The sequence below is a fragment of the Salmo salar genome, chromosome 14 (assembly GCF_965601325.2).
Source record: "Salmo salar chromosome 14, fSalSal1, whole genome shotgun sequence".
NCBI lineage: Eukaryota > Metazoa > Chordata > Actinopteri > Salmoniformes > Salmonidae > Salmo > Salmo salar.
In genome coordinates, this window is record NC_138304.1 from 8,845,533 (window position 1) to 8,869,216 (window position 23,684).

At 42.5% G+C, this 23,684-nt stretch overlaps 1 protein-coding gene across 1 annotated transcript in view; it reads left to right on the forward strand.

Annotated features, from left to right (window-relative positions):
* LOC106568695 (metabotropic glycine receptor) overlaps positions 1 to 22,308 on the forward strand; it is an 83,818-nt gene extending 61,510 nt beyond the window's left edge. The window contains exons 7-11 of the mRNA XM_014139260.3: positions 545 to 783; positions 3,831 to 3,969; positions 12,647 to 12,752; positions 13,084 to 13,230; positions 18,648 to 22,308. Coding sequence (XP_013994735.3) covers positions 545 to 783; positions 3,831 to 3,969; positions 12,647 to 12,752; positions 13,084 to 13,230; positions 18,648 to 20,468 — 2,452 coding nt within the window. The 3' untranslated portion in view covers positions 20,469 to 22,308. The remainder of the gene's footprint in view (positions 1 to 544; positions 784 to 3,830; positions 3,970 to 12,646; positions 12,753 to 13,083; positions 13,231 to 18,647) is intronic.
* Positions 22,309 to 23,684: the final 1,376 nt, after the last annotated feature.

Here is a 23,684-nt window from a genome sequence, read left to right on the forward strand (position 1 = left end):
CTGGTGTAGAAAGCTCGAACCATGACCTCAGTGTCAGTAGCCTCTAGGGGAATCCCACACACAGATGTCAAATCTGAGACAGGATCAATCATGGTTGTTCCCTCAGAGAACCCAAAGGTCAAAATATCTCCTTGTTATATATCTATGCTAATCTAGCCCACACGTCTCAGTGAGACACTAGTGTTTGCAAGGGCTTGCAGCAGTACAGGTAGTATAGAACAAGTAATAACCAAAACGATAGAATTTGCAGTGGTGGAAGGAGTAATGTTGGGATGGTAGTGGTGGTAGTACAGTAGTTGCAGTGAAAGGAGTGTTAGTTGTGTCAGTTACATAATTTGTAAAATACATAATGATGATAGTGATGAAAAGCAATAATGAAAAGGATATCTTTACCTGTTTATTACAGAGACCTGTTGGTTATAATCTAGTTATGTGTTTTTCTCAACAAGAATTATAAAACCATAAAATTATGCCATTAGAAGGCAAATTTTGCCTGTTGGGATTTGGGAACTACAACAACCCTTCTCTCTCTTCTCTCCTCCAGGGTGCTGAAAGTGTTCCTGTCCCGTACGGCCCAAAGGACCCCATACATGACCAGCTGGCGGGTGCTGCGTCTGCTGGGGGTCATTCTGCTGGTGGTGCTGTGGTTCCTGGTGGCCTGGACCTCAGCCGTGTGTCAGACACCTGACCGGACGTTGGCCCTTATCAACATAGGCCTCACCCCCAATGGGCTGCAGTTCAGCATGTGCCTGCTGGACCGCTGGGACTACATGATGGCAGTCGGTGAGTCGTGACGGAAGTGTGGACCCCTAGTCAATACCCAGTGGGAAACTAGTTGAAATGACATCATTAAAGCTAAAAACTGGTTGGAATTATGTCATTGTGACGTTCCGTTTTATGTTTGTAGCGGGTTACGCCAATTGTCGTTTTCATTATCTTGGTTTTATAACATTACCCAGTACCCTGCCCTGAACATTAGTCACTGTTACTAGCCGGCTACCACCCCGTACTCTGCCTGTAACGGCTGTCGTCGGGAATAGAGGACCAAAACGTAGCAGGAATGTGGATGCTCATCTTGTCATTTATTTTAAATAAAGAGAACACCAAAATAACAAAACGAAGAACTCACAAGCAGTCTTGTCATGCTCACACAGGCAAAACAAGTAACAATCTCCCACAACACTACACCAAACAATTACCCATATATAGGACTCTCAATCAGAGGCAACGAGAAAGCACCTGCCTCCAATTGAGAGGAGTATTTCTGTCTGTAATAAAGCCCTTTTGTGGGGAAAAACTCATTCTTATTGGCTGGACCTGGCTGCCAAGTTGGTCGGCCTATGGTTGCACCCCTGCCAAATCATGTGAAATTCATAGATTAGGGCCTAATTAGGGCCTGACTGATTTCCTTATATGAACTATAACACTGTAAAATCTTCGAAATTGTTGCATGTTGCCTTTATATTTTTGTTCAGTATACATTTATATTCCGGACTCTGGTATTGCTCGTTCTAATATTTCTATATTTATAAATATTTATTTATTATTTTGGGGGGAGGGGGATTTGTGTGTATTGTTTTGTATTGTTAGGTATTACTACACTGTTGGAGCTAGGAACACAAGCATTTCGCTACACCCGCAATAACATCTTCAAATATGTGTACCTGACCAGTAAAATTGTATTTTATTTGATACTAGGCCCTACTCCTATTATCATCGCCACTGGGGCTGATGCTGTTGTTGTTGTTTGTTTCATCATTCCTAAAGCCAAACTGTAGGTGGGAACACAAATGGACTCCTCCAGTCTCCGAATAACAAGTTCAAATAGGAGAATTGCCAAGCCCCCTTCTAGAGGGGAATGTGACACGCAGCTGAGACACAGGACCTGTCATCCAATCCTTTTTAAAGAGGATGGATCCCTGAGAAGCGGTGTGCTCTGCTCTGTCTGAGGACCTTGAGAGAGATATGGACAGCGATGCGGAGAGTGTTTTCACCAACGGGTTTGAAATAAGGCATGTGAGCATTGTGCAGCTTCGCAGGGGAGGCAGAGACAGCTAGAGTGCCTGTAAATAGAAATGGTGAAGAGGAGAGACTGGTCTGCGGTCGGGGGTAGGGGGTCAGCCGCCCCGCTGATTGTTCTGACAGCTTGTGGAAACGCGTGGGCGATATCCACCCGTCTAGGTGCTATCAGGTTTAAGGCGCTGTACAGGAAAATCATTTCAAAAGAGAACATACAATTATTATTTGTATTGTTTTGTGGTTCTACAATAATGCTAAAAATGATTTATCAGTTAATGAAAAAAAAGTGTTTATCTAATAAGAAATTACTTATTCCTCCCACCAGCATTTACGAACAGCTCACCGTGCATACTGATTACATATTAAATAGCTTATAATTAGTCATCATGATTCACAAAATATGAATAATAATACACTCTAATCACTATTTACAGATGACAATCCGCAATCCGACATGATCCCTGTTGTCTTTGGTGTTAATTATTGAATGAATGTAAATTAGGGCTGTTTTTATGGGCAGACAATAGAGAGCAGTTCTGAGAATGTAGAACAAAGGAAAGATGAGAGACTCGGACTGCTTTACAGTTCTGATAACAGTTCTTGGAAATGGAATATAAATTAGCATCACCGTTATGGGCTCCCGAATAACAGTGAATCAGTCCTGAAACAGTTCTGAAAAGTGGGTCGTATTCATTTGGGCATGTAACGGAAAATGTTTTAAACAGTTTTGAGCAGTTCTGAGAACAGTTCTAAAAACATAGAATAAAGGAGAGACGAGAGACTGTCTTACAGTTCTGAGACCAGTTCAGAGAACTTAGGATAATGCCAGTTCTGAGTACAGTTCTTAGAATGTAGAATAAACCAAGATGAGAGACTCAGACTTCCTTTCAGTTTGCTAACCACCAGCGACCTTTGGACAATAGAGAGGATCTCTATCCAGCAGGAGATCTGTCAGCAAGGCAGTGGGCTGGCTGTCAAGCAGTGGGAAATCACTGTTGGCAGAAAGGGGAACTCTCACGGGCACAGCAAAATTAGTAACTGTCAGTGGCTAGTGACTACATGATGTGCAGCCATCAACACTTGACAGGCTGAGGTCCTTGAATTTTGCCAATTCTTTCCTGCTGAATTGTGGCCTTTTCAAAACGGACTAGGATCTTTTTTTGTATTCTTTGAACGGGACATGAGAATAGGGCTGTGACGATTATGGAATTTTGGATAACGATTGATTGTCATGCAAATGGCCACGGTTATGGTCATAATTGTCATTTTTGTAGAACTTTTTTTTTCAGCTTGTAATGTATCATAATGCATCTTTCAACATTTGTTTAGACATACCTAATGAATACAACACAGCTTTCAGCAAGGGTTTCTCCTTGTGACCGTGCCGTTTGACTCATAAAAGTATTACAAATTTTACCCACTTCGTGTCAAAATGAAAAACTGCTATTGAGTAAACTATATCTACTTCAATATAAAGTTGAATCCCTCCATCTCCTAAAATGTATGTATTATGACAATTCTTTTTTTTTGTTGTTCATGGTTATTGTCCATAATTGTCAGTTACACAATCATATGTTAATTGTGCCAACCCTACATGAGGAGACCCTTGAATTGTATTGCTAAATAACAAGTTACATGTATGCCATTTTGTGCAAACCGAAGCAAACAATGGTTGTCGTAAACAACGCAGAACTTCCAGAATATCATTTTAATTTGCAGTCATTGTATGTTGTGTGTATCTCTGCTATTTGTGTGTTAGAGTTAAGGACAATGGTCTAACCCACCTGTATTGTTGACCTCTCCTTATCTAGCTGAGTTCCTGTTTCTTCTGTGGGGAGTGTACCTCTGCTATGCTGTCCGGACCGTACCGTCAGCCTTCCATGAACCACGCTACATGACTGTTGCCATATACAATGAACTCCTTATATCGGCAATATTCCACACCCTTAAGTAAGTAATAAGAGAGAGAAAGAGAGAGTCTATACTGTGTATGCCCTTACAAATGTGTGGCCCTATAGTTTCTAATCATAATCAAGAAGAGATATAGGCCTCTAAGCAGGAGAATAACAGGAGCAGAACATTCCCAGTTAAAAGGCAGAATAGAGCGCTCCCTCCCATCAAGCAAATGAATAGTCAGCAGGACAGCTTGGATAAGCCACTTGAACAGAGGTGAATAAAATATGCCTGCACCAGGCAGACAGTGCATAAATCTGCCAAGGCTTAAAATAAACTCCTTATGCCCTGTAACTGTTCCTCTTCTTGAATCTGCTGGAGGACCTGACACTGGTTGGTGGCACTGGCTTGATGAGCCACCTCCTCATTTGACCCCCAGGAGAACTACAAGTGTGTGTGTGTGTGTGTGTGTGTGTTCGTAGTAGCCATTGCCTCAATGTACAAGTTATCAATCGACATACAATATATCTAAAGTGGCACCTAAAACATTCATCACGAAGCTGCATGTAGAACTTGTCTGTAATATTTAAGATCATCACGAACAGCTGGGTCCAATGAATACCTTTTAAAAATCCCATTGAAAGTGAGGTTGGCGTACGTACAGTATGAGGATAAACAAGTGTATTGTTATGCTTATCTCTGCCGGAACAAACCAGCAAGGTTATGGCATAACCATCAATCTAACTCGGGGGTTGTATCTGAAAAGGTTTCATTACAACATGTTGGCATGCCTCACCCAATAACAAACCAGCTGTGATTGAATATGCCTACATTGAATATTACAACAGTGACGGGAGGGGGAAAAAAATGGAATACTTTAAATCTGTCCCCTAAATGTAAAATTCTAAACAGCACCCTCATGAATGTCTCAGATGAACCGAACCACAAAAAGAAACTCGTCGCCGTCTCTGAGGGATCGGAGAGAGCAGCCAGGTTGCTGGAGCCCAGAGATAAGGGCTGGCAGACTGAGGGAGGGGTGGAGGGAGTCGTGATGTTGCTTTTCAACCCATGCCAAAAACACCCTTTGGGATGACTAAGACTGCTGAACTCTTATTTCTTGAACTGCATTGTTGGTTAAGGGCTTGTAGGTAAGCATTTCACGGTAAGGTCTGTTGTATTCGGCGCACATGACAAATACGATTTGATTTGACTAACGTGATTAATGAGGTTGAATCTTATTATCGGAGGAGCAGTTGATAGAGGAATGGAGGGACGGAGGGACAGAGACTTTTGTGGCACCTTGACCGCCGTCCCTCGGCGCCATGATCCCCATTGAATTAGTCAAGGATATGAAAGAGCCCAACTCTTGTAAATTCACTTGCCTCATTTAAAGTTTGACGCTTAGCCCTTATCCTAACCTTAAACTTAATCCTTACCTTAGCCCTAACGCTAACCTTAATCCACAGAATCATCTAGAATGTAATTTTATGCTGTAGCGTTAAGATTTCCCTTCAATGGAACTAAGGGGCCTAGCCCGAACCATGAAAGGAAAGCCGCAGACCATTATTCCTTTTCCACCAAACTTTATAGTTGGCACTATGCATTGGGGCAGGTAGCATTCTCCTGGCATCGACCTAACCCAGATTCGTCCATCGGACTGCCAGATGGTGAAGCGTGATTCGTCACTCCAGAGAATGCGTTTCCAATGCTTTCCAATGGCGGTGAGCTTTACACCACTGCAGCTGACGCTTGGCATTGCGCATGATGTACTTAGGCTTGTGTGCGGCTGCTCGGCCATGGAAACGCATTTCATGAAGCTCCCGATGAACAGTTCTTGTGCTGACGTTGCTTCCAGAGTCAGTTTAGAACTCGGTAGTGAGTGTTGCAACTGAGGACAAACGACTGCTACGCGCTTCAGCACTTGGCGGTCCCGTTCTGTGAGCTTGTGTGGCTTACCACTCCGCAGCTGAGCAGTTGTTGCTCCTAGACGTTTCCACTTCACAATAACAGCACTTACAGTTGACCGAGGAAGTTTGATGAACTGAAAGGTGGCATCCTATGACGGTGCCACGTTGAAAGTCACTGAGCTCTTCAGTACGGGTCATTCTAATGCCCATGTTTGTCTATGAAGATTGCATGGCTGTGTGCTTGATTTTATACACCTGTCAGCAACGGGTGTGGCTGAAATAACCGAATCCACTAATTTGAAGGGGTGTCCAGATACTTTTGTATATATAGTGTATATGCAGAGTACGATAGAATGGAATATGGGATAAAACAACAAGGACTGTACCTAATAATGACCTAATAACCATGTATTCCATAGTAACACCAGATTAATGACTAGCATGGCAATAGCATAGTAAGAATAATGGCAAGGACTGTATATTATACAAATAGTAGTCTATTGCACAGCAGCACACAAGAGCAAGGACTGTATTTACATTTTATTTTATTTATTTTATTTCACCATTATTTAACCAGGTAGGCTAGTTGAGAACAAGTTCTCATTTGCAACTGTGACCTGGCCAAGATAAAGCGTAGCAATTCGACACATACAACAACACAGAGTTACACATGGAATAAACAAAACATACAGTCAATAATACAGTAGAACAAAAGAAAACAAAAAGTCTATATACAGTGAGTGCAAATGAGGTAAGTTAAGGCAATAAATAGGTCATGGTGGCGAAGTAATTACAATATAGCAATTACACACTGGAATTGTAGATGTGCAGAAGATGAATGTGCAAGTAGAGATACTGGGGTGCAAAGGAGCAAGATAAATAAATAAATACAGTATGGGGATGAGTTGGTAGATAGATGGGCTGTTCACAGATGGGCTATGTACAGGTGCAGTGATCTGTGAGCTGCTCTGACAGCTGGTGCTTAAACCTAGTGAGGGAGATATGAGTCTCCAGCTTCAGAGATTTTTGCAGTTCGTTCCAGTCATTGGCAGCAGAGAACTGGAATGTGCAGTATAGGAAATAGGAAGCAGTAAACAATATCAGTAGTAACATGATAATAACAGGAATGAGAACTACATAGAATACTGCAACTGTAGCATATACTACAAGGATAACAACAGCAACAACAGCGATAACTTTGTTTATGCATCCCATGCACACATGTCCACCCACGTTCTGAGACTGGTAAAACACAGTACAGGCCTGGCTAATACTTATACACTTGAGGGAGCATGCAACAGACCCGACTTTCCAGTGCTGGGCTGGCTAGGAGCATCTGACCAATCAATCACAGGATGCGTGATCAGTGCATGGGCAGAGTGTGGGGTGCATTGGGACAGTCTGATTGGCTGAAGCCACAAGCTGGAGGTAATCGATATCTCGTGTGAAGCTAGACTATGCAGTGCCAGCCAGACATAAACAACAACACACATGCTGTAAATTAGTCCCACAGTGCCCTCGGCAGGGGGATTCTGTAACACTTTTCTCTTTTCTGATTTTTTTGTTCCGGACTAGGCTTAATCTGTGTCTGGGAATGCCACCGTGCAAAAGCTGGGTCCAGATTCTACTACTTGTCAGAGGTGCTGCAGATAAAGTTGAGCTCCTGGGTCTCAGGCAGACTAACCCACTGGTGACATCCATCTCTTTTTACTGCCCTGGTTCTCCCCGCTCCGGTTCTCCCACAGTCCTCCATGGCAGTCCCGTTTCCTGGAGCCCAGTTGTGGTAGCCGGTGGGCTCTTTACTGACCCTGAACCACTGCAGCCAGAGTGCAGCGCCCAGTGAGCATTTAGTTAAGTTCCTTGCTCAAGGGAATATTGACATTAGGTGACACCTGAAATATACAGTACCAGTCAAAAGTCTGGACACACCTACTCATTCAAGGGTTTTTATTTATTTTTACTATTTTCTACTTTGTAGAATAATAATGAAGACATCAAAACGATGAAATAACACATATGGAATCATGTAGTAACCAAAAAGTGTGAAACAAATCAAAATATATTTGAGATTTGAGATTCTTCAAAGTAGCCACCCTTTGCCTTGATGACAGCTTTGCACACTCTTGGCATTCTCTCAACCAGCTTCATAAGGTTGTCACCTGGAATGCATTTCAATTAACAGGTGTGCCTTATTAAAAGTTCATTTGTGGAATTTCTTTCCTTCTTAATGCAATGGAACCAATCAGTTGTAGGGTTGATACACAGAAGACAGCCCTATTTTGTAAAAGTCCATATTATGGCAAGAACAGCTCAAATAAGCTAAGAGAAATGACAGTCCATCATTACTTTAACACATGAAGGTCAGTCCATCCAGAACATTTCAAGAACCTAGAATGTTTCTTCAAGTGCAGTCGCAAAAACCATCAAGCGCTATGACGAAACTGGCTCTCATGAGGACCGCCACAGGAAAGGAAGACCCAGAGTTACCTCTGCTGCAGAGGAAAAGTTCATTAGAGTTACCAGCCTCAGAAATTGCAGCCCAAATAAATGCTTCACAGAGTTCAAGTAACAGACACTTCTCAACATCAACTATTCAGAAGAGACTGCGTGAATCAAGCCTTCATGGTCGAATTTCTGCAAAGGAACCACTATTAATGGACACAAATAAGAAGAAGAGATTTGACCAAGAAGGATGGAGGGCTGCATCAGATGACCTGGCCTCCACAATCACCCAACCTCAACCCAATTGTGATGGTTTAGGATGAGTTGGACCACAGAGTGAAGGAAAAGTAGCCAACAGGTGTTGAGCATATGTGGGAACTCCTTCAAGAGTTGGGAGAATGCCAAGAATGTGCAAAGCTGTCATCAAGGCAAAGGGTGGCTACTTTGAAGAATCTCAAATATAAAATATTTTGATTTGTTTCACACTTTTTTGGTAGTGTTATTTCATAGTTTTAATGTCTTCACTATTAATCTACAATGTAGAAAATAGTACAAATAAAGGAAAACCCTAGAATGAGCAGGTGTGTCCAAACTTTTGACTGGTACTGTAGGTGCCAGCAACCCTCTAGTTGCCAGCTCACTCCCTCCTGATTTGTCATCCTGTCAGTGCTTTGAATTTGAACCGGCCGCAAGGCTATGACATATACTACTACAGTATCATATCAACAGAGATTTGTAGAATATTTTATGATGGATTGTGTGATTGGGATTGCTTACCGTTGTAGCAGATAAACCAAATATGTGGACCGTTGCATCAGTGATCATTCCAACAAATACTGTTTCTCATAAACACACATTCCTCCTTCCCTATTTGAAATATCCTTCACTGCAAGTGTTATCTGACCCCTACCACTTTCTTAACACTGTGCCCTTCTCCAGCCTGCTTCAGTATAGCCACTGTCCACAGTTTTAGTCAGTCTGTCCATGTCCTCCGTGTTGTCTATGGTGGCCCAGTCACTGTACTTATCTCTGCAGTAACGCTGTGCTTCAGTCCACGGCTTGTTTTCGTTCAGAAAGTGATACTCTTCATGAAGGGAAATGGAAGGGAAAGACTTGTTGTTGGGGGTTAACTGCCTTGTTCAAGGGCAGAACGGCAGATTTTCCCACTTTTCCGGCTCAGGGATTCAAACCAGCAACCAAAAGTTACTGACCCAACGTTCTTAACCACTAGGCTAAACATACATCTGAGCCAGGGGTTCCATAGCGCTCAAACAGAGAATCCAACAGCCTTTTGCACTGTCTATCAGATTTGAAAGAACACATCAAATGTCAAGAAATGTTTAATGCAAAGGGTATGTTGAAGAAGAGTGGTAAAGAAACGAGAAGGTAACTCTTTACACTGGAAGGTGTGGGTCTCTCCTGCTGAGGTGTGGAAGATGACAGCACATCTGGGGTTGTTGCCGTTGTTCCAGTGAGTTACCGATGAGGATCTCAGCACCGTCGAGCTTCTCAGGAAGTGGTATCCTCTGTTGGTGACGAAAACAGCAGTCACTCTGTACATATCCAGCAGGTCATCTCTCCACCAGGGGTTGGTGTCCTTCTTAGTGAAGCTGCATATCCCGTAATACTCTGGGTTTCCATTCCGATTAATGGCATAAGAAGCTTCATATTCACCAAACTGTGATGACTGAGTGGCCACTCATTTCAAAGTCACGTTTACTATTGGGGTACTTCCTAATAACACAACTCCCATTAAAGAGCAGAGAGACTCCACTGCATAGGTAGTGGTGGAGCAAAGTTTTGAGTTTGCGTGCATCCTGGTACTTTTGTTTTCACACACTGTTTTTTTTTCTCCATGCAAATCATGCTTATTTTAGTTTTTTCTGGTATTTGGTATTAATTAGGATCAGCAGCTACTCTTCCTGGGGTCCACATGAAATATGACATTCTGTAATAGATAGTACAGAACATTATTAGTCAAGGACTGAACTACATGGCATGTTGTGGTGCAGGAGGTTCCCTAGTCCAAAAATCTTATAGGATTGCAATAAATAAAAAATCATGTTAGAATCCAAAATAAAATTGTATCAGATTTTGGAACCTATCCAATAGGGTTTGTTTTATTCTTTTAGATTCTAGTAGGATTTTTTTATTGGAATACTGTAGGATTTTTTTGACTAGGGTAAAAATGTGTTCTTTTTTTAGGAGATCGGATATATTATTATTACATTTTTTTTAGGGACAGATGTAAGTACAGATAGGGAGACAGATATAGAGAGGGGTACAGAAAGTGGTTTAGGGAAGACAGTCGGCCAAGCCGGGGCTCGAACCCCCGTTGAAGAGGGAGCATATAAACACGTTGTTTCCATGTGGTTGATACCACTCCATTGACTCCATTGACTCCACTCCACTGCACCCTTGCAGTGGAGGCTGCAAGGGTGCAGCCTCCACTGCACCCTTGCCACTTGAGATGGTGACCCTATAGTGGGAAACCACATGTCCCCTCTACCCAGTACCTACCTTATATAAACAAAGGTTTGTGGACACCCCTTCAAATGAGTGGATATGGCTATTTTAGCCACACCCGTTGCTGACAGGTGTATAAAATCGAGCACACAGCCATGCAATCGCCATAGACAAACATTGGCAGTAGAATGGCCTTACCGAAGAGCTCAGTGACTTTCAAGGTGGCTCTGTCATAGGATGCCCCCTTTCCAGCCGCGAAGTGGTAGAAAACAAGCAGAACGGGACCGCCGAGTTCTGAAGCGCGTCAGCACAAGAACGTCAGCACAATACTTGTTTGTCGGGAGCTTCATGAAATGGGTTTCCATGGTCGAGCAGCAGCACACAAGCCTAAGATTACCATGCGCAATGCCAAGTGTCGGCTGGAGTGGTGTAAAGCTTGCCACCATTGGACTCTGGAGCAGTGGAAACGCGTTTTCTGGAGTGATGAATTACGCTTCACCATCTGGCAGTTCGATGGACAGATCTGGGTTTGGCAGATGCCAGGAGAACGCTACCTGCCCCAATGCATAGAGCCAACTGTAAAGTTTGGTGGAGGAGAAATAATGGTTTTCATGGATAGGGCTAGGCCCGTTAGTTCCAGTGAAGGGAAATCTTAACGCTACAAAGAACAATGACATTCTAGACGATTCTGTGCTTCCAACTTTGTGGTAACAGTTTGGGGAAGGTCCTTATAAGTTATGGTGCCAACTGCGACAACAATTGCTGTAAAACCTTCTGAGATTGTCCGCAAGGATGTTTACATTTGTGTCAAAAAGGTGTGCTATTTGGCATTACATCCATAAAGCATAGAGCTACGGTAGATGAACAATTTGATGTAATCTTAATCATGTTTTTGGTTTTTACAATACCTGGATCAGGTGTGCCAAGAGGTCACTAGATAGTAACATAGTAACATCCAGGAGGGAGATAGGGGAGATGGGGAGGGAGCACCTTCTGGGGATGGAGAGAGGGTGGGGAGGGTCAGCTCCGGGGGGAGGGGGGCAGGCAGGCAGGTTCGGGGAGGGAGAGGGGGTGGTAGAACCCTGGGAGTAAGGGAGTGGGGGGGGGGGTCTCATTATCTTTAGAGTTTTCTTTTCCTCTCCTTATCCCAACATAAAGAGAATAAAGGGGACATTCTCTTTTTTGTATGCATAGCTGACTATTATACAGTATATGAAATGAAAGAAATGCTCATATCTTTGTGTTACTGTACCTAAATATGAATTTTCGTTCAACTTTTTATTTCTATTTAAGATGTGCATTCTAAGGGGAAACCCCAAACAACCTTGTGTTATTGTAGCATTGAATATAATATTGTATTTCATATTGTATTGTCTTCTAACTCAAAGACAAGAAGTTGCATGAATAAGACTCAAGTCAAATAACTCAAGTGAGAGTTTTGTTTAAAAAGGTGTACTGGACTGGTGGTCATACTGCAAATAAACTTGCAGCCATGAATAAAAAAACGAAATAATATAGAATAGTTTTATCCGATCAACACAAATGTTGTAATTAATGTTGTTGTATTGTACTGGAAAAAATGACAACAAACTATAAATGAATGAGTTCAATTGAGATAACAAGTTATAGGATTCAGATTGGGGTGGCAAAATCCTACATGATTTATCAAAAACCTATAGGATTGATTTCCAATAGGGGGAAAAAACATTCCAATAGGATTCCAATAGATTTCTGATAGTGACATAACATTTTATAGGATTGTGAGAATCCTATAGGATTCTATTGGGGAAAAAAATCACAAATCATATAGGTTCTTTGACTAGGGTTGTGTTCCAACCCTGCTCAGGGCAGAATAGAATGCACTCTGTTACACTTAAATAAAAGTGTCCTCAAAAAAATCTGTTGCTATCTATTTGCAGGTTCACTCTGGCCCCTCTGTGGCACCCTGACTGGATGCTCATGCTGGTCTTCGCTCACACACACCTCACCGTGACTGTGACTTTGGGGCTTCTGCTTGTTCCAAAGGTAACCCTGCTCTCTCTCCTCTCCCTTTCCCCTGAATACATAAGCATTACATTTAACAGCTTCTTACTGCAATAATAATTATCGTATTGTAATTTAAGTGCGCATCTGGGTATTTTTAAGTCTTCTGGAGAACATTTAAACACTCGATGAGTGGAGAATAAACCGATCATTTCTCAAGATTTAATTAGATGACAATTGGGAACAATGGGATGATGTCAATCTTGTCTGTTGGTGACATTTTCCTCCTGAAAATACAAGCACGCCGTGAACAAATGCACTATTACATTTTAAATAATGTCACCCCAAGAAGGTTTTTTTCCCCTCTCGTTAGTTTCTGTCCACAGTGACTCAGGCAAGGGATGACATTGCCACTGAAGCCTATGAGGAGGAGCTGGACATGGGCCGGTCTGGGTCCTACCTCAACAGCAGTATCACCTCAGCCTGGAGTGAGCACAGCCTGGACCCTGGGGACATACGGGTGAGCAGGGTCCCTCTCTGTCTTTTTTTGTTCCGTAAACAAATCAAATGTTATTTGTCACATGCACTGTAAGGTCTACACAACAGGTGTACAGTGAAATGCTTACTTACAAGCCCTTAACCAACAATGCAGTTTTATGACAAAAAAGTGTTAAGAACATATTTACTAAAATAAACTGAAGTGAACAATAAGAAAATAGAAAAATAAATAATTAAAGAGCAACAATAAAATAACAGTAGGATGGCTATATACAAGGGGTACTGGTACAGAGTCAATGTGCGAGGGCACAGGTTAGCCGAGGTAATTGAGGTAATATGTACATGTAGGTAGAGGTAAAGTGACTATGCATAGATAATGAAGAGAGAGTAGCAGCAGCGTAAATGAATGTAGTCCTGGTAGCCATTTGATTATCTGTTCAGGAGTCTTACGGCTAAGGGATAGAAGCTGTTAACCTCTATGGGCTAGGTGGGACGCTTGCGTCCCACCTACTCAACAGCCAGTGTAATCCCGTGGCGCGTTATTCAAATACCTCAAAAATTTCAAACATATGACTATTTTACACCATTTTAAAGACAAGACTCTCGTTAATCTAACCACACTGTCCGATTTCAAAAAGGCTTTACAACGAAAGCAAAACATTAGATTATGTCAGCAGAGTACCCAGCCAGAAATAATCAGACACCCATTTTTCAAGCTAGCATATAATGTCACATAAACCCAAACCACAGCTAAATGCAGCACTAACCTTTGATGATCTTCATCAGATGACAACCCTAAGACATTATGTTATACAATACATGCATGTTTTGTTCAATCAAGTTCATATTTATATCAAAAACCAGCTTTTTACATTAGCATGTGACTAGCATGTGACTAGCATTCCCACCGAACACTGCCGGTGAATTTACTAAATTTAAATTACTCACGATAAACGTTCACAAAAAACATAACAATTATTTTAAGAATTATAGATACAGAACTCCTCTATGCACTCGATATGTCCGATTTTAAAATAGCTTTTCGGTGAAAGCACATTTTGCAATATTCTCAGTAGATAGCCCGGCATCACAGGGCTAGCTATTTAGACACCCAGCAAGTTTAGCACTCACCAAAGTCAGATTTACTATAAGAAAAATGTTATTACCCTAGCCCTAACAGGTTAAGAAGCCTTTTGGACCTCGACTTGGCGCTCTGTTACAGCTTGCCAATCGGTAGCAAAGAGAACAGTCTATGACTAGGGTGGCTGGAGTCTTTGGCAATTTTTAGGGCCTTCCTCTGACACACCTGGTTTAACCTCTCTGGGACATGTGGGACGCTAGCCAGTGAAATAGTAGGGCGGCAAATTCAAAACAACAGAAATCTCATAATTCAAATTTCTCAAACATACAACTATTATATCCCATTTTAAAGATACACTTCTCGTTAATCCAACCACATTGTCCGATATCAAAAAGGCTTTACGGCGAAAATATAACTTTAGATTATGTTAGGACAGCGCCTAAACAAGAAAAACCACAGCCATTTTCCAAGCAAGGAGAGGCGTCACAAAAACCAGAAATACAGCTCAAATTAATCACTAACCTTTGATGATCTTCATCAGATGACACTCCCAGGACTCAGTGTTACACAATACATGTATGTTTTGTTCGATAAAGTTCATATTTATATCCAAAAACTCCATTTTACATTGGCGCGTGATGTTCAGAAAATATAATGCCTCCAAAACTTCTGGTGAATAAGCACATCAATTTACAAAAATACTCATCATAAACGTTGATAAAAATTACAACAGTTATTGAAAGAATTATAGATACACTTCTCCTTAATGCAACCGCTGTGTCAGATTTCAAAATAGCTTTACGGCAAAAGCACATTGTTCAATATTCTGAGTACAGAGCTCAGCCATCAAAGCAAGCTATACAGTTACCCGCCAAGTTCTGGAGTCAACTAAACTCAGAAATAGTATTATAAATCTTCACTTACCTTTGCTGATCTTCGTCGGAATGCACTCCCAGGACTCCCACTTCCACAAGAAATGTTCGTTTTGTTCGATAAACTCCATATTTATGTCCAAATACCTCCGTTTTGTTCGCGCGTTCAGATCACTAATCCAAAGGCATAATGCGCGAGCGCAAAACCCGAGACGAAAAGTCAAATAGTTCCATTACCGTTCGTAGAAACATGTCAAACGATGTTTACAATCACTCCTTAGGGTCTTTTTATGATAAATCTTCGATAATATTCCAACCGGACAATAGCATATTCATTACAGAGGAAAAAGAAGGAACGCAGTAAACAACTCGTTGGTCCCAGACTTGAGACAGCTCTTATTCTCTCCCCAGTAACAGTAGAAGCATGAATCAAGGTTCTAAAGACGGTTGACATCTAGTGGAAGCCTTAGGAAGTGCAATACGACCCAGTGACACTGTAGTTTGGAAAGGCAATCAATTGAAAAACTACAAACCACTTCCTGGTTGGATTTTTTCTCAGGTTTTTGCCTGCCAAATGACTTATGTTATACTCACAGACATCATTCAAACAGTTTTAGAAACTTCAGAGTGTTTTCTATCCAAATCGACTAATAATATACATATCCTACCTTCTGGGCCCGAGTAGCAGGCAGTTTAATTTGGGCACGTTATTCATCTGAATTTCCGAATACTGCCCCCTGTCACCAAGAAGATAAAGGTCCTGGATGGCAGGAAGCTTGGCCCCAGTGATATACTGGGCCGTACGCACTATCCTCTGTAGTGCCTGAGCACGCACCCCTGAGGAGCCCCTGTGTTGAGGATCACCGTGGCAGATGTGTTGTTACCTACCCTTACCACCTGGGAGCGGCCCATGCGGAAGTCCAGGATCCCGTTGCAGAGGGAGGTGTTTAGTCCCAGGGTCCTTAGCTTAGTGATGAGCTTTGAGGGCATTATGGTGTTGGATGCTGAGCTGTAGTCAATGAATAGCATTCTCACATAGGTGTTCCTTTTGTCCAGGTTGGAAAGGCCAGTGTGGATTGCAATAGAGATTGCGTCATCTGTGGATCTGTTGGGGCGGTATGCAAATTGGAGTGGGTCTAGGGTTTCTGGGATAATGGTGTTGATGTGAGCCATGACCAGCCTTTCAAAGCACTTCATGGCTACAGACGTGAGTGCTACGGGTCGGTAGTCATTTAGTCAGGTTACCTTGGTGTTCTTGGGCACAGGGACTATGCTGGTCTGCTTGAAACATGTTGGTGTTACAGACTCGGTCAGGGACAGGTTGAAAATGTCAGTGAAGACACTTGCTAGTTGGTCCGCGCATGCTCGGAGTACATGTCCTGGTAATCCATCTGGCCCTGCGGCCTTGTGAATGTTGACCTGTTTAAAGGTCTTACTCACATTGGCTACGAAGAGCGTGTTCACACAGTTGTCCAGAACAGCTGGTGTTCTAATGCATGCTTCGGTGTTGCTTGCCTCGAAGCGAGCATAGAAGTCATTTAGCTCATCTGGTAAGCTTGTGTCACTGGGCAGCTCGTGGCTGTGATTCCCTTTGTAGTCTGTAATAGTTTGCAGGCCCTGCCACATCCAACGTGTGTCAGAGCCGGTCTAGTATGATTCAATCTTAGTCCTGTATTGACGCTTTGCCTGATTTATGGTTTGTCGGAGGGCATAGCGGGATTTCTTATAAGCGTCCGGGTTAGAGTCCCGCACCTTGAAAGCGGTAGCTCTACACATTTGCTCAGTGCAGATGTTGCCTGTAATCCATGGCTTCTGGTTGGGGTATGTACGTACGATCACAGTGGGGACGACGTCATCGATGCACTTATTGATGAAACCAGTGACGGATGTGGTGTACTCCTCAATGCCATCAGAAGAATCCCTGGAACATATTCCAGTCTGTGCTAGCAAAACGGTCCTGTAGCTTAGCATCTGTGTCATCTGACCACTTCCGTATTGAGCAAGTCACTGGTACTACCTGCTTTAGTTGTTGCTTGTCAGCAGGAATCATGAGGATAAAGTTATGGCCAGAATTGCCAAATGGAGGCTCGAGGGAGAGCTTTGTACGCGTCTCTGTGTGTGGAGTAAAGGTGGTCTAGAGTTTTTTTCCCTCTTGTTGCACATGTAACATGCTGGTAGAAATGAGGTAAAATGGATTTAAGTTTCCCTAAAGTCCCCGGCCACTAGGAGCGTCGCCTCTGGATGAGAATTTTCTTGTTAGCTTATGGCCTTATTCAGCTTGTTGAGTGTGGTCTTAGTGCCAGCATCGGTTTGTGGTGGTAAATAGACAGCTACAAAAAAATATAGATGAAAAGTCTCTTGGTAAATTGTGTGTTCTACAGCTTATCATGAGATACTTTACCTCAGCCGCGCATAACTAGAGACTTCCTTTATATTAGATTTTCTACACCAGCTGTTATTTATAAATAGACACAGACCGCCACCCCTTGTCTTACCGGAGGCAGCTGTTCTATCTTGCCGATGCATGGAAAACCCAGCCAGCTGTATGCTATCCATGTCATTGTTCAGCCACGACACTGTGAAACATAAGATATTACCGTTTTTAATGTCTCTTGGTAGGATACTCTTGATCGGAGCTCATCCATTTTATTATCCAATGATTGCACTTTGGCTAATAGGACTGATGGTAGAGGCGGATTACCCACTCGCCGTCGGAATCTTACAAGGCACCTCGACCTACGTCCCCGATAGCTCTGTCTCTTCTTCATGTGAATGACAAGGATTTGGGTCTGAAGTAAATCCTTCACGTCCGACTCGTTAAAGAAAAAATCTTTGTCCAGTACGATGTGCATAATCGCTGTCCTGATATCCAGAAGCTCTTTTCCGTCATAAGAGACGGTGGCAGAAACATTAGGTACAAAATAAGTTACAAATAAAGCAAAAAAACACACACAATAGCACAATTGGGTAGAAGCCTGTGAAACGGCAGCCATCTCCTCTGGCGCCATTCAGCTTATTTTACAGAGAAGAGACTGGTTAGATTAAGCACCCATTTGCTCTGTCTTAACAAAGGAAAATACATTTTGTTTGGGAACATGCCCAATCAATGAAGGCGTATCACTGACAGCAGCACATTTTTGTAATTAATGATCAAGTTTAATTTGTATAGCGCTTTTCATTAGAGCAGATGCCAAAGTTTTATAAGGTAGAGATGTTGTGTCCCTTTTGTTTTCATGTATACTTAGGTATTTGGTTTAGAAAGAGCATGTAGATATAAAAACAGGATTGGCCCCAACACTGACCCCTGTGGGAAGTCACTACCTTGTGGCAAAGTTCTGGTCTGTCAAGGAAATGGACCATGGTTAGTTTGTGTCTGTGATGTCAGAAAATGTCTGTAGCACAAACACTTAGAGAAATCATTTTCCTCTTATGATTTCTCATCCACTTTTCTCTCTCTCAACACCTCTCTCTGTGTTGCTATTTTAGGACGAGCTAAAGAAGCTCTACGTCCAACTGGAGGTCTACAAGCGCAAGAAGATGTTGGCCAACAACCCCCATCTCCAGAAGAAGCGCAGCTCCAAGAAGGGCCTGGGCCGCTCCCTCATGAGGCGCATCACTGAGATCCCAGAGACTATGCACCGGCACAGCAGCCATGGCAGTCGTGAGGATCGTGACTGTAGTGAGCATGGGAGCAACCGGAGCAACCTTCGACAGAACCCCTTTGACCCATCCCACTCTGGTCACAAGTCCAGGGAAGACTCTCTGAAAAACAAGGTCCTGGGCCTGAAGAAATCACACAGCTACGACCACGTATGTGACCAAGGGGAGCAAACTGCTGGCGGAGAGAGCTCGTGTGGGGACAAAATGGCTGCCGGTGAGGGTTCCTTGCTTGGATCCCTCATGAGGAGACAGGTGAAGAAGTCACCAGAGCATGCCCCAAGAGTTGAACCTTCCGAGTCCACGGAGTCAGTGCCCTTGGTCTGCAAGTCGGCCAGCGCGCACAACTTTACAGTGGATAAAAAGCCTATCCACCTGAGGACGTCCATCATGCAGAAGTCACTGAGTGTCATAACCAGTGCCAAAGAGAAGATGCCCGGGCTCACCAGCAAGACACATTGCGTGGAGGAAGCAAGCAAGAAGGGACTCAAGGGCTGCGATGGGAGGATGCTATCTGAGGTGGACGAGGCGGAAGAGAAGGAGTGTTATCCCAAGATGATCATCAGCCAGTCGGTGGAGTACTCCAAGACGCCCATGGGCAAGATGGGCATCATGAAGCAACAGGTGAGTGGCAGCCAGCCGTCCATCAATACAGAGCCAGGGAGAAACCTGTATGACCTCTCCGAGGTGTGCCCTTGGGATGTAGAGGACCCCCCAACCCCCTCGGAAGGAAGGTCACAGAAGCATGTGTCCATTGCTCTGGGAGAGACCACCACAGTCCACAGGGGGGGTGGTGGTGGTGGCGTGGTTAGCACGAAGGGCAGTCGCTCCCAACAGAAGCAACAGGGAGCCGCAGGGCAATCACCTGCAGGCCGACGTCGCTCCAAAGGTAAGGGGAGTGAACCAGACGAGGCCAGAGAAACAAGGAAGCCCAGATCTCCACTCCCCCTCAAACTAGAGGTGTGCCCCTGGGCCTTTGAGGAGCAGCCGGTGTTGGGAGGTGATTCAGACTCCATCTCCCCAGAGAGGATCAGAAGTAAGAAGAGTGTTACACCCACCGATGGGAAGCCCAAGATCCTCCACTCAGACTACTCCAAATCCACTGGGAGTCTGCTGCAGCCGCCCACCCTGATGGTGGACATCTGTCCCTGGGACTACAATGAAGCCCCTGCCCCGCCCTCCCCCAGCCAGGAGAAAAACTGCTCCAGCCCCACGACTCACTCCAAGCGGAAACGAAAAGGCTCATGCTCCTACAAAGAGAGGGGAGAGCGGGGTGAGAGAGAGAAAGGAGGGAGGGACAGGGAGGAAGAGAAGCAGCACAGGTCAAAGAGCAAGGAGAGGAGGAGCTCCTCCAGCAAGCCCTCGGAAAGACGACGTGTCAGCCAATCCTCGGAGGGCGGTTCGGTCGCCGTGCCCGCGTCTGGGAGACGGAAAAGCTCGACAAGAGACCCGGAGGTGTTGGAGAACAAGAGAGCGGAGGCATGCTCGTGGGAGGTAGAGAACGCACCAACCAACATGGCACAGACAAAAACTTCTCCAGCAAAAGAAAACTCTTTGAGTTCTAATTATAAACAACCAATGAGCACTGCCAAAAAGGTTGACGTTTGTCCGTGTGATTTTGAAGACAATGGGTCAGAGAAAAGTGCATGATATTTGCAATAATAGACTTTATATGTTTTGTATTCACAGCACAAAAGCCCTGCAAACTGGGTTTTAAAAATAGGGGAAGTGTGGGGAAAAAAACAATGCACAATTTGCCTTGTGGTTATGTCAAAATCATATTGTGAAGAAAAACATGACACTACCGTCTCTTAAAGCATTCCAAACAAAGTATTTGTTGTTTTGTTAGTTGTGCAATTATGTAACTTAAAGTCACTTTTCTGAAATGTAGAGGAATGTGTTGTCGGTACAATTTCCTTGTGGATTTTCTCAGTTTGCATTTGTGCACCTTTTTTCACATTCTTCAATACATTAAATTATGTCCTAGGAGTTCTCTTTGGCCTGTATCCTGCATCTGTGCCATTTTTGTGAAGTAATGGTTGGAGTATGAGTTCAGAATGTTGGTCATTGGGAAGTACATCATGTAATTTCCATATTAAGCACAGTGCACAGATAATTATGCCTTCATTTTGGGCCTTGTAGATTATACAAAGGATATGCATTTTGAGTGTTGAGCAGGAGAAATAGGTACATAGATAAACCGTACATAGTTAACATTTAGTACATAGGTAGCGACATGATGATACATGCCCTGAAGGAAAAGTATCTCACCTGGTCTCCATTTAGTCAAACATGCTTTATGTCTGTAAAAAAAAAACGGAAGTTTATCTTTGATGTATTCATTTCTCAAAAAAACTGCTGTAGCATGTGGCAAAGCACTTTCAAAAGTGTCTTTATGTCCATTCGTCAACTTACATCCAAAACATTTGGTAATGAAGATGTAATACTTGATGTTGCCTATTATAATTCAATGTTCAAAGTTAAAATACAACTTAAAACATAAAGCTTTCAAGAATGTTTCTATGTGCATTAATCTGAAAATATGATATGGAAAAAATATTGAAGCAGTATTGTAATCCCAATTTCCCCCCCTCTTATACAATGTTGACATTAATTTACATATGTTAATTTTAGGTGAATCATTAACCAGTTTTGTCTTGTACTTTTCCCAAACATCAATATATCAAACTTTTTATTTTAAGGATTATGTATAATCACTTCAGTGCTCTCTTATGGACCAAAAGCAAAGAAAAGTCAGATGGATTATACAGCATATTTTACTTTTGCTTGCTTTCCAAATCCATGTAATTGCTTGATAGCACCTTATAGTTGTTCACCTAAAATCAAATGCTATGACATTGATTGTCAAAATAGTGTCACCATAGATTCCACACAGGTAGGTGTGTGTGTGTGCATTATTGCATGTGTGTGTGGGTGTGTACAGTGTGTGTGTGCATTATTGCGTGGGTGTGTACAGTGTGTGTGCATTATTGCATGTGTGTGTGGGTGTGTACAGCGTGTGTGTGTCTGCATCATTGCATTGCATGAAAAAAACGTTTGCCACTTTAGCATTATTACCGATTCCCTCTTCCTTTATATGGCCTTTGTAAAATTTTAGTGGTGGTGATTTGATCTACTGCACCAGTAACTAGTAACTCTTGTTGTTGAATGTTGTCAAAGACATAAGGATCATATTCATTATTGCAATGGAAAACTTTCGCAATGGAAAGAAACATTTGTTATTAGACAAGTTCGGTTTATTTCCTCCCTGTTTGTCTGTTTTCCTCCATTTGGTATCCTGGTGAATAAGATCTAGGTAATCCGGAACACGATTATGCTGTATGAATGCTACAGTGGCTTCTGCATGACACTAAACATATTGACCCAACATCTCACTGCTCTTCGCAAACCCTGCTCCATCAGACTGTTATGACTTGTTTGCTTGTACCACTATTGTATGCTTGCAATAAATATTCATATAAAACTCAAATCTTATTTTCTGTTGTTATTTGACGGGTATTGTCGAACAGTGCTGACTAACCATGGTCTGGAGAGAATAGCTACTACTTCATCACATAGAACAACACTAACCCCTGGTGGAGATAAGCATACATAACCGTAGACATAATATTTTCTGCCAGGCTTGTATTTCATGCCCAAATCATTTCAAAGTCTCTGGAAGGGATTGTGTCGCTACTTAATTTGTTTGAATTTTGGAAAACATTGATTTTGGTTAGAAAATACAAATATTATTGGCATTGACATGGTAAGCAAAACCAAAGGGTAGATTGCAGTTTTCTCCTTGTCCATAGACTGCTTTCAATAAGCAAGAAAATATGTACATTAGCAATTTGGCTGGTCTATCCATTTAAGGGGTTCATACATGCTTATGACAATTCTTAAAATGTTACTTCCTCATCCTTGAATTGTTTTTACAGACTAGAATTTCACCAGGAGCCTAATATCAGACTAATGAAGTCCCAACAATATAATTTATAGTTGAACCAAACCGATTGCTCATTTGTAATGACCCTTAAGTTTTTAGACACTTAACCAAAGCATTAAATAAAATAAGTGATTGAATATTGAATATACTGAAAATATACTAAATATGTATTGATATTGCATATCAGAGAAGGAGAAGCTTCTGGTCAGTGCTGGGTCAAGCTGAATACACAGAGGGACTGTGGGCTGTAGTTATTTTGTGTTCTGACAATGAACAAGAGAGGCTTTGTCTTCAGAGAAAAGTGTGTATGGAGTACCTTGGGAAACCGAACCATCCGATGATGGGATTTATAAATAGAGTATCTGGGCTCCCGAAATAACTGATCTCTATAGATGGGTTTGTCGTTTAGCAACAAAACCAACTCGTGCACAACTATGGGGCAAAACTGACAGGTTGGCTTAGATTGGTAACATGTAAACTATAATTCGTCTCCAATGTTTATTGAAAACATACAGTGCATTCTGAAAGTATTCAGACCCCTTTACTTTTTCCACATTGCGTTACGTTACAGCCTTATTATATAATGGATTAAAATGTTGTTTTTTCCCTCATCAATATACACACACAATACCCCATAATGACAAAGCAAAAACAGGTTTTTAGACATTTTTGCTCATTTATTAAAAGTAGTTCTTAGCCGTGGTATATTGGCCATATACCACAACCCCTCGTTGCCTTATTGCTTAATTATAAACCGGATAGTTTGGGTCCTGGATCCTGATTGGTGGAAACATTTCAGAGTGTGTATATCAGACAATATACCACAGGTGTGATGGAAAAACACTTGTTTACTGTTCTATTTATGTTGGTAACCAGTTTATAATAGCAATAAGGCACCTCTGGGGTTTCTGGTGTATGGC